Raw genomic sequence first — 12,287 nt, 5'->3', positions numbered from 1 at the left:
CACAGAGGGTACAGCTTGTTTGTGGGTATTGTCTTAAATTTACTCTGTTCAGATTTACTAGGTTTGAAAGGATTCTTGTTTGGAATCTTCGCCAATCTATTTCTTGAAATCTGTCTGGATGTTTGTGTGATGGCGGATATTCTTCTCGTTGTCGCTTATAGTGTGCCAATATGTCATGATACGTGGCCAGTCTGTCTCTGTAGTCTTGTATCGCATATTCATTATTGATTGATATGTGGGGTGCAATGTCCCAAAACCACCATATGATTATGAGAGACGCCGTAGTGGAGGGCTCCGGAAATTTCGACCACCTGGGGTTCTTCAACATGCGCCCAAATGTGAGCACACGGGCCTACAACATTTCCGCCTCCATCGGAAATGCAGCCACCGCATATTCATCATTGTCATCACCTCCATCGCCCCTATCGCCTTTACCGGAGTCGTCCTCTCCTGCGGTTGGTGCGGGGGGCTGGGCTATCGCTGTCCTAGCCGGGTGGGTTAGTTCTCGCACGGTTCGGTGGGCCATCTCATTGAGTTGTTGAGGAATGGTCGTGTCTTCGATGTTTAATTCCCCCATGTACGCCGGGATCAACTTGAGGTATTTGGGTACAATTTTGCCATTCCAGAAGCCTTCTGCTCTGTGGTTCAAGATTTTGGCTGCTTCGCTGGCGACCCATTCCTTTGTGTAATTTCTGATGACCATCTTGGAGTGACTTATTATTAGTCTGGCGTGTTTTAGACCACTGACTACGGCCAGTGCAATGGCCATTTCTTTCGCTTCCTCCAATGATGTGGTCCTTATGAAGCCCGCGGTCACAGTCTTCCTTTTCGTGTGTATGACCACCATAGCGAAGATGGAGCCAAGCACAACTGTACTACTCATATCATTATTTCAGGCATACCGGGTGGCATCTTAAAAAAGCACACCCTCCAGCACGCCGTAGTTTTTAAGGAGCATTTTCTGGCGGCATTTTCGTCTCTCAACGTTGTGTACAGGGTGCATATTCTTGGAATGTTTTCCGTAATTATCGCAGACCAGACGTTTGGGTGAATCTGCGTCTTGGAACCTTTTATTCAGTGGTAAGAAATAAAGATCTTTTCCACAATATTTCTACCCGCCATGGTTCCAGACAACCAAACGAGTTGCGCTACCCTGTGTGCATCAGCGATCTCGTCAAGCGTGTTATGTACACCGTGTTGTAGCAGCCTTTCGTTCTTTGCGTACTGCGGTAGACCCAGCGCAGCTCTGTACGCGTTTCTATTCAACGCGTCGACTTAGTCTTCCTCGGCTTTGTTTCAATGGACGAACGCCACCACGTACGCGACATGTCAGATCGCGAAGGCTTTCACGAGTCGTTCAATACTTCTTTACTTATTCCTTCCTTTATTGGATACTCTTTGTACTAGCCTAACGGCCACCATGACTTTCTTTTCTAGGCGGGTTATTCTTTGCACATTGCTTTCCCTGGCTTCGACTCACAGACCCAAGACTCTGATCTTCTGAACCAAAGGCATTGCCGTGCCATCTCTAATGGTTATTCTGATTCTTCTTTTGTGTATTTCTGCTACAAATTTGCAATTGTGCAATTGTATGTTTAGTGTCTTGGGGTGGTATAGTAGCACTTCTGATTTTCCTGGTGAGCATTTCAATCCGATGCCCTCCAGATAACTCTCGACTGCATCCACCGCCTCTTGAAGTCTATTATCCATCACTCCTTCACTGGTGTCTCGCGTGGTGCAAATTGTAATGTCATCTGCGTAAATTGTGTGTATAATGCCTTCGATTGACTATAATTTTTCTGATAATCCAGTCATGACGAGGTTAAAAAGCATCGGTGACACAACGGACCCTTGCAGTGTGCCAGCGCTGCCCATTTCCACTTGGATACTCTTCTCCTCGTCCAGTCTGACCGTGGCAGTTTTTCCCGTAAGAAATTTTCTGAGGTACTTGTACGTGCGCTCGCCTAGCCCGAATTGCGCAATTTGTTTTAGAATAGCAGTGTGCTCGACCATGTCGGAGGCCTTCCTTAGATCCTGCCCGATTATTGCCCCCATGCCTCGTCCAATGGGGTCTATGACTTGCTCCTTCAGTTGTATCATAGCATCTTGTGTGGAGAGCCTGCTTCTGAAGCCGATCATGTTGCTGCGGTGTACGTTGTTAAACTCAAGGCAGCCGTTAACCCTGATCAGGCAAGCATGCTCCATTACTTTATCGACGCAAGAAGTCAGGGAGATGGGCCGCATGGTCTGGATTTCCAAGGGTTTACCCAGCTCAGGATTGAGGATCACGTCGGATTTCTTCCATTCATCGGGTATCTCCCCTTTTCTCTAGCACTCGCTACTGAAGTCTGTCAAACGGCTCGTTCCCTTATCGTGCAGATACCGTAGCATCTTGTTGGACACTTTGTCGGGACCTGGGGCTGTCTTGGTCTTGATAGTCTGCAGGACTGCCCTGATTTCTTCATGTGAAAAGTCTCTGTCAAGATCTTTGTTGGGAGATCCGAAGTATACCTGGTGCTCGACTGCCGGGGGTCTTCCGAGGTAGAGATTGACGATTTGCACACCCATCTGATGAATGTTCCCTTTATACGTGTGTCCTATCTTGATCATTTCCGCTTTCACCACCATTTTGGTTGCCGACCGGTTCAGCAGGTGCTTGATTATGTTTAATGTCTTGACTGTGTTTATGTTGCCGTCTAAGGCGTCACAAACTTCAATCTATTCCTGATGGCATAGCTGGGTACAGTGCGTTTTGATGCGCTTGTTCAGCTCGGCGAGTTTTCTCCTTAGATTTCGATTGTGTTTTTGTCTACGCAACCGTTTTTGAATAGATTTTTTTGGCTGCGGAAAGTTGTGCAAGCCTACTGTTCATCCGCATTTAAGCTTCCGCAACACTCACCTTCCTCTTCGCGTCGAGGCAACGAGTCACTCTACTGCATTTCGGTCGTGGCTTTTTCTACGTCTCGTAGAAAATCCCTGCTCAATTCTTTTACGTGTTTGATGGGTCCCTGTTCTTTCTCGTTTCTGCTTCTGCGGAATTTGTCCCAATCTACGCGCCTGATTGTCCGTTTGCAATTCCTGGTAGGAGGATTACCTAGGGCGACGCTGAGGATTCTGTGGTCACTTCCAAGGTCTTCAAAGGTGTTTTCCAGCGTGGTTCGTCCGGCGTTCTTGCAGAGGGTCAAGTCCAGCGTGGTGTCCCTGTAAGGACCTACACCGATTATGGTGTGTGAGGCTGGCTCATTCCTGGTATAAGTGTCAGTCCAAGCGCAAAAACAAAAAAAAAGAAAGAGAGAACAAGCGCTTTCCCGCACCTAAACGGTTTAATCGGAACGATAGTGTTAAAGAGTTCCAATAAATCGCTTAGTTGCGAGAAAGCGCTTGTCCTCTCGTGCTTTCTGTTTATTTGTGCGCTTGAACTGACAGTATCACCAAGCATATCCAATTAGCCCCACTTTTGATTCTTTGGTTCATTCAGAATGACTAGTCGGGTCTTTTCGATGAGGCCGGTAAGGTTTTTTTCTTTTCTTCGACGAATGCCCATATCTCCACTGCGTGTGTGGACCGTTAAAATCTCCTCCAATGAGAAGTCAATTGTAGCCTGCGATGTTCATCGTTTCGTTAGTTAGCTCTTCAAATTATGTGTTAGGCACTTTTTAGACAGGCTGCGTTATACGTTTAGGACAAAAGTGATGCTCTCCTTTTTGCTGCGTGGCATGACTTCTATAAAGATGTGGTTGATATCCGTGACTTGTTTTGTAATGTGTGGGATAGCAACTAGCTCCTTCTTCACTATTGTCATCACTACTATGTCTTTCCCCTTTCCTTGTGTGCGTTGGCTGTGGGTGGCATACTCGGCACTTTTGGCGTGGGCAAATGTCTCGTGGAAAATGATCACGTCAGGTTTTTTGTGGTTATGTTGACAAGTTGCGCCATTGATGCTTTTTATTAAAGAAGCCACGGCAGCTCCACTGCCAAATGACGAGTTTTCTCATTTTTGTGCCCGCCATGTCAAAAAAATTCTCTTCTCTAGCTCTTCGAGCCGCTTGTCATGTTTCAGTTCTAGCGCCTTACTTTCTGCCCCACTGTCGCTAAGTCGCTGACGAGCATCTCGAACATTTTCTCCAATTTTTACGACAGTTTATTTATCCTGTCCTCAAAAAACGTCTTTTTTTGTGCTAGGACGACGCTTCTTGACCTCTTTTTCTGAGTCCTTTTGCTCTTTGGCCTTCGTCAGCGGGATTTTTTGCTTGGCGCCTGGTTGATGAGCTTCCACTGCTACCATTTCTACCTCCTCAACCTCCCCCTTCTTTGTGGTTTTGGTCGCTGGCGTGGAGACAGCTGCGATGGCGTTAGACAGAGGTGACCTCTGTATCGGCATTTTTATGAGTATTTAAATATGTGTTTGCTGTAGTTCAGCAATTTTTAGCTGATTCAATTTTTTGGTTTTTTGCTTTTTCTGGCTCCTGTCTGAGTAGCCTGTTTTCCGTTCTATATTCCTCTAGGCGTTTTTCTACGTTCTGGTAATTATCCCTAACGTTAATATTATTACCAGACCTTGCCGAGTCGCCATTGGCCACTACGCCTGACCAGCTCACCTTGGCTAGCGTCTTTTGTTTTCCTTGCTGCTTCGTTGTCGCTTTGGGCGTCCTTCCCCTCGAGGTGGATCTCGGCCCACTCCTGGTCCTGGGTCTGCTTCTGGACCTTGACCCCAAGTGACAGATTTCTCAGGCTCCCAGCCTGGACTTGATCTGGATCTGGATTGAATCTGGAACCCCTGGTTCTTGGTCTATCGCTTCTTCAAGACTTGATCTGCACGTGTGTCTAATGCTGAGCCCGTCTCTTGGTCTGACGATTACCTTGAGATCATATTCAGGTAGCCATGGCATTTTGCTTGCTTGTAAACTCTTGCTCACTATGTTCTTCCCACCTCGGCGCGTCGAGCATCTTGAGCGGGTGCCTTTCTGTGCTGTCTCTTTGCCAGGGCTCACACGGCCCTTCCTTTCACAAGCGAGTTCAATCCAGCCCTCCGCGTCGCCTTCAGCGTCTCGTCTTGTCGGGTCGCTATCGTCCTCTCCGGAATCATTACTCGGAGTTTCCCTCTCTTCTGCATAATCTACGTCCATTTAGGAGGTCCTTCCGATTCCTTGGCTTACACCTGGGCACCGTTGATCACCCTTCCCGAAGCTGGGTGTAGGCTCAACTGAGCATACATGTAGCTCGGGTACTTTTTCACATTGAAAAAGCTTCAAAACAGGTCTCTCACCAAGGTTTTTGGTGTCGAAGCGTTCGGGTGGACTTGCTCTATTCAGTGGTGGTCGATTTCCAGGTATTCCACTTGACGAAACTGCAGAAAACGTTCATAAAAGGCTGACCCGACGTGAAGCACGTCCGCATCGTTGCGTTTGCATTCGTCATGACCACAGTGGTGCCGACGAACGCACGCTGTTGGAAGAAGGGAGCAAAACGAATAGGGATAAAATTATCTGTAGGCTCGGAAATTCCGCAGTGCAGCACAACGAAATGGGAACACGGGCTTAATCGGCCCAAGATGTCGGAAAAATAGAGTGGTAATTAGGCATAGTATATGTAGGCCAGCGGGTGTAGCCAACACCCACTGGATTGCTAAGGTCTTTCCGAAGGTTGCGGGGCATCACCTCCTGTGTTCACATAGACGCTGCGTTTCAGTATTTTTCGGAGCATCCCGCTCAATTCTGCTAGAGTCTGTGATGGGGGCAGAATATTATGTCGTATATTTTAGAAGATCTCTCGGGCACGAGTGAAGCACTTTGCGCGTAGTTTTACTCTCGAAGAAGAAACCAAATGACACCAGATAAGCTGTAAACCTGCGTGCGCCAGAAAAAAAGCGGAAGTTTTAAATGCGCTACGCAAGAAACACAGCACGCATAGATACAACCTGCTACTCTTTGTTTCTTCCTAATTATGTAGATTGATTTTACGCCTAAAGTTGTTCAAAATGAAAAAAAAACAAACGCCACATTGATACGCGTGAAACTGTCTTGAGAGGCGGGTCGTTTCGTCTGAAATGAAAGGAAATGAGATTTTTGTTATTGAGTGCTTATGTTTTAGATTTTGCACCGCATTATGAGAATGTCATTTTTATTTTCGCAATAACTTGCTACACGAACCGCTCGGCGATCGTAAAATAGCTACCCCATTCATACGCAGAAATCAAGGCACAGAAAACAAAACAGGCGCAGTTTTTAGCACTGAAAGCAAAATATAGGTTATTTGAACTCTGAGAAGGATATCATTCTTAGCACTGTTCCTTTGAAAACGCACTCCACTGCTCAGTGAATCTTCACGAGAAACCTAGGCTTCATCATAGTTGAGTTCAAATATTCTCAGTAGATAGGAAAAGAATATTTCTTTCGGCAATTACAGCTGTCGTGCGTTGCATAGCTCAAAACAACGCTTTTTAACGAGATAGCATTAAAGAGCTCGCGTCGCAGAAAACCTGCCGCTGGCATTGGCCCAATCAGTTGTGAGCGAGAAATTGTTTGTGCACGCGTGACCGAAAAATCTAGTTACTGAGATATCCATGGGAGGCCGCTACTTGTCCATACGTGCGCGCGTGATCACACTAAAAAAACCAGTATTCGAAGAAAAAAAGCGCCTAATGTCACGAAGCGTGGTAGTTTCTTTTCCCTGCCACCCCTCCCGGCGCCGTTAGCTTCCAGCGCTTTTGTCAGGACGAGGGAAGAGATACTTCGATTGCAGCATGCGACAAACCTTTGTAACTCCACTCGCACTGGACAAATTTTTAAAATTTTTTGCGGTGTTCAATTCGTGAGGCAGTGAGCTTTTCTAGTGAATTCATTTCAAGGTTACTTGAAAAAGTGTATCAGGGCCCCCTTTACCGCATTTTGTTAGACAGGTGTCACGACGAGAACGAGCCCATCCGGTGATAATAGCTCGCGCTGGTCTAGTATACTGTATGCCTGTTTGTCCGTGTACGTGTGTGTGTAACAAAAAAATACGAATAAGTGCGCCCTTAGCAGTTGAAGGGTGCACTAGTGGCCGGATTTTACTATCGCGTTCAACACTTAATGGCGAAGCTTAAGGGTCCTTCAGTTTTTCTGCGCGTTGTACAGAAAAAAAAACGCGGCTGACAGACACTTGGCCTGACGTAGCACACAAGTAAAGGAGCAAGTGAAGATGCCTGAAGTTATTTGTGACGTTGTTGGTTTAGCCATACGCCAGTACAATCGTCTTCGAGAATGGTGGTTAACGCAAATGGTATGCTGATGGTATTGGTAATAGCTTTGGCGACAGTAGATTACTCGCCGTTGCAGATTTCTTTTCTGATACGTAGGCAGGCGAACCGCGAATTTTTGTGGGAGAGCGTGGTGACACGACTGATAGTGGTGCGATCCCGAGCAGTTGTGGAAGATTGGCAAGGCGTATTTGCTGTAGTAGCTTGGTAAGTAAGTTCAGAAAAGCACGTGCATGGGTGGGCCAGTGCGTGGTCTGCCGGCTATCTGGTAGAGAATACGCAGTCTGCTGTACCTTTGGCGAGCCAGAAAGGTGGTCCTCGAGAGTTTAGGTAATGGTTACAGCATCCCCCAAGTCAGGCCGTGGCAGGTGAGGGGCACAAACTTCTGCTGCATGGTACATCGAAGTCGATGCTAGTGGCTGCTGCAGGACGCGCACTGCGCTGAGGTCGATACGATGTCGCCTTCAGACATTGTCGACAGCGATTTTGAAAAGTACAGTAAACTGGACAAGTTTGTATTCATTCAGTATGTTCCAATGGGAAAAGAAAGACAAATCTTAGTGAAACACACTTCCTTGTCATGTGCGTGCCTTAGCAAGTTTTTTAAAGTTTTTTCGCACATTTACGTAATGCATGATGTTGCAAATAGTTCGAACGGAGACTCGTATTTTGCCAGAAAGCGGCGCAAAATGAGAAACCGTTCCGTTGCAATGGCAGATTCTGGAAAAAGCGTCTTCCATGCTACGTGTCCATTCGGTTGAAATTATCCGCTGATTCCTCATTACGATGCCAATGGCTATGTTTCTATTTACCACGGTCGGTTGAGTCCACACCCGGGCAAGGCATTGGCCGAGTTTTGATTCCAGGGCCTGGAAGAACTTCTCAGTTACAATGAAGCATTCTTCAGGGAAATTAGTATTGATTTCATTGTACACATATGCCATCAGAGAAAAACACCGTTGTGCTCGTTCGTCTTGCCTGTTTTTAGTTAAGGGTATTCTCCTGGAATTATGTCTCTTGCCTGCGTGAACGCATGTGCTATTTTTTTGGTCAAAAAAAGTTGCGCACCGAGCTTGAAGATAGCAGACTTACCTCACCCGGAGCAGGCCTCAGGAGTGCCAGCGTGTGAGCACCCATATCCTGTGAAAACCATCACACGACCATCAGCGTTGAGAATGAGTAGAAGTGCCATGTTCAAAGTTAATGTGTACGTTTGGTGAATCATTTATCAGGAACCTATGAACGATTTTAAATACTGATTCTGTTATAAAAGCCATGTCGCGTGTGGGGGTTATACTTACAGTAAGCCCTAGCATTTTAAACCTTCACGGGAAAAAAGAAAGAAAACCGTTTTTACCCATAAATAATGAAAAGGATAAGTACCGCATGGTGGGGATGCTTCTGCCCTGTCATGTCAATTGAATTTTGTTGAGAGTCAAGAGCTACCTGCGATTTCTCTCCTATTTTCATATATATTTCAATTCTACTATATAATTTGGCTTACGTTTTTTTTGATAACCCGACTGTTGCATACGCAGTGAGGCCCCTGTAATATGAAAACAAACACCATTGTCTCCCTAATAAAATTGTCTTATAACATTGCGCACCACATTCATATATGATGAGTTAAGAGGCCACGGCCGTTCGGTATGACCATATCACAATACATTGTATATAGGTCCCATGTTTATTAACACAAAAGCATTTACAGCGAGCCACACCAAGACTTCAGTGACGTAGTTTCGTCACGGAAACAACGACAGAAAAATACGTTGGATCAGAAAGAAAAGAAAAAAGTTCTGTCAGCAGGGCAGGCCGCAACTTTTCGGTGCGAGCCATCAAATGCTGGGCACGCTACCCAGTGCACCACGGCCACGGAGTGTGGAAGCTTTCTTTAGGGGCGAAACTTCTTAGGGTGTGGGCTTGATCGGCGTTGTCCGTTGTAGCCACCACTAGTATTCGGAGTGCTCACTAGATGGTGCGGTGGCACTCGCTTTCACCTCCAGCTATTTCACGCGGCAGCAACTTTAGAGTGGTGGACGCGCGTTCTGCTAGTAATCGGAGTGCTGTGCTCACTAGGTAGCGCTGCAGTTCTCACTCCCACGATCAACTTGTTCAAGCGGCAGCAACTCTAGAGCAGCAGATGCGATTTCTTGCTGCACTTCTAGCTTCAATAAAATTTTACTTTCCAAGAGCCACCTTGTAAATTGGCAATATTCTGTGACACCAAGGCGGCCCTTCAATGCGTGAGAATATTAATATCCAATTACGCGGCTTCGAAAATACTATTCGTTGTGGTCTCAAATCAACGAAATTTGTGATCACACTACTAATGAATGACACACACCTCACACTAGATGCCAGGTTACTGTGGGATCAATGATAACCACCTCGCCAATGACGCAGCCGAGTACGCCAACGTCGGAGTGCCTCTGTTAAGACTCGACGCAACAAGAACTTCATCATACCACACAAGATACGACGCTTGTACAGTGTACTTATCCACTGAACTTCAATCGGTCCCCGCAGTACCTTGCGTACGACAGCCATACCAGAATTCGCGACGTGAAGCGACAGTGCGATGTCAGCTGTCGATTGTTGGAAATTTTACCCATTCATTTAGACATCGAATTTTAATGGCTGGTTCATCCAATCGTGCTAACTGGAAGTGTGAGGAGACTACTGGTCATTTTTGGTGTCACTCTCGCTAATATGAGCAAGGTATCTCCATTGCGCCTTAACGAAACACGGTGATAGGCCTTGTGGTGAGGAAATAGTCTTGGCAGCCTGGTTTGACACAGAGAGTCACACGAGCTTTTTCAATACTCCTGAAAGCCACTTAATCTATCGCTTAAAGCGCTGAACTGTGTTAGTGGTGTGCAATGGGTCTCTCCTCCACTCTTTTTTTTATGACTCACTAATTTCCCACGCAATATCTAAGGTAGCGAACTGAACGTATTCTAACCTTCTTTGGCTTTCCTATGTTCTTTTTCTCTCTCACGTACTGGTTGGCACACATTATTTTGTTTTCAGGTATATTTAGTTCGATGAGTATCCTTCTCTCTTAGTCATGAAACAGAATTTTTGCCATGGTTTTTTAGGCTTAGCATAGTAACTTGTTAAAAAAAAGTTCGCCGCACAAAAAGCGTGTAGTTTGCCCGCATTGCTTCGTTTGACGCCTAACTAGTTTTTTGCATCAAGAAGTTTTTGTGAAGAAGCATGAGCAAATATTTTTTTGCGTTGTAGCTTTTGGTTATCGTATCTGGTTCAGTTGGTTGTGTGTGGTGGTACTGAAATATAAGCAGCCAGCTATTAGAACTCGAGGTGTGTTAACACCGCTGTTTCTGTGTCTTTTTAGTTGTGCCTTGTGTGTACGAGTGGAGTTGCTGCAGAACCCTCTTCAAAAACCAGAAACACAACTCTGTGAAAAGACAGCACACTTGCCTGGGGGAGTCTCACGATCCTTTTCAGTGGACGTCGTTTCTGAAAACAGATTTTACGACAATTCTGATATAAGGGTATTGTAGTGAAGGATTGACATGACACTCACTCGTGAGTAGCGATTGCTCACTGTCTTCTTTAACCGATGTTTCACAGATATGTAAATGCACAAGGACACAGCCTTGCTAACTTTAACATTCAAGTGGAAACTCCAAGTACATTGTACAGGTTTACAAGACTATGTACGTTGTTACAGGTGAATCACGTGTCGTTTACACGGGGAAATGGGTAAACGGCAATGAACATACTTCAGTATACCTACGCAAAACTATCCATGCATATACAAAAGAATTCAATAATACATGAGGCAGGTTACATTACAAATGAGTATTTATACATTCTTATTAAGTTGCCATATCGTCCAGGTGGCCGTCTCTCTCGGTGCGGCTGACCACAACAGTGAGCTGGGCACAATATCAGTGATTATGTGGTATGAACGTGTGGGCGTAAGACAGTTTCCGAAGCAGGAAACTGTTCATTGACTATCCTTGTCGGCAAACCAGGTTCATGGTCAGCACTGAGCAGCGGTAGCGCTACAGAAACACTTTTCTTGGAAGATGCTGTCTGCCATATTGCCACGAGAAGTTCCGCGTTCCAGTGATTGCGTTAAAACGAAAGATACATAAACTGCACATTGTTGCTGAAGGCCATTGTGACCCGTTTGACAAGCAGGTACCTTGCAAAGCTTCGCCCGGTTCTATGTTTCGCTGTCGACGAGAACGAAGTATGTCGGACCTTGTTGCTTGACGACTTTCCTAGTCTGCGAGATGGAAAGGTCACCCCTGAAGAAAACTGATGGTAACTTTACCAGCCCCATGTCTTCTATCACCAAGTTTGTCAGTTTTGCCGCTTGTCTCCTGTCGGTGTGGACTTTGCTCTCCACTTGCCTGCGCTTGACATGTTGCCGAAGCTTTGCCAGTTCTTTGTTGGGCGTTTTCGCGAACGACTCTGGCAATAAGCCGAGGATGTGAAGACTTGTTATTGACAGTCTTATATGCAGAAGTACAGCAGGGGCCGCTCCTGTAATGGCGTTTGGCGTAAAACTGTATATGGCGGGGTAATCTCGTACAGCAGATCGCAGCGCACGCTTTTCCAATCGAGACAGCTGAAGGTTAGTCTTGAACGTGCGGTTGAAACGCTTGACGTATTCGCTTACCTGCCGGTATTAAAATAATGGAAGCAGCAGCTCTATGACTCGTTCTTGTAGGAACTCAACAAATTACTTTGAGGAAAACTGAGACCACATATTACAGGCTACTTTGTCAACATAGCCTGCGCATACATATACGTTGAGGAGGAACTTGGTCCCATTTCTTTGCAAAACAGTACTTAAGGCAATTTTGAGAATTAGTTTACAAGTATCAGGATGAATGTGCACTTTGAACGCGCCGTTTTCAGGGGACCACAAATACACATCGCAAGTTTCTCCCGTTGTATCTCAGTAACCTGACAGGATGCAGCGGTGTAAAGGACGTCTCTGCCGATTTTTTTGCGCCTTGATTTATGCTTCAACTGTGGACGGCTTCTTCGACGTGGATGTTCATACGAG

The 12,287-nt window shown here is 45.9% G+C and overlaps 1 protein-coding gene across 1 annotated transcript in view; it reads right to left on the bottom strand.

Annotated features, from left to right (window-relative positions):
* Positions 1–12,287, bottom strand: part of LOC142765971 (uncharacterized) — a 214,937-nt gene that overhangs the window by 62,281 nt on the left and 140,369 nt on the right. The window contains exons 10-11 of the mRNA XM_075867779.1: positions 10,682–10,720; positions 8,330–8,377 (exon numbers count right to left, since the gene is read on the bottom strand). Coding sequence (XP_075723894.1) covers positions 8,330–8,377; positions 10,682–10,720 — 87 coding nt within the window. The remainder of the gene's footprint in view (positions 1–8,329; positions 8,378–10,681; positions 10,721–12,287) is intronic.

This window comes from Rhipicephalus microplus, chromosome 6 (assembly GCF_043290135.1).
Source record: "Rhipicephalus microplus isolate Deutch F79 chromosome 6, USDA_Rmic, whole genome shotgun sequence".
Classification (NCBI taxonomy): domain Eukaryota; kingdom Metazoa; phylum Arthropoda; class Arachnida; order Ixodida; family Ixodidae; genus Rhipicephalus; species Rhipicephalus microplus.
The sequence above is the reverse complement of the archived record's forward strand: the minus strand, read 5'-3'. Positions and strand labels throughout refer to the sequence as shown.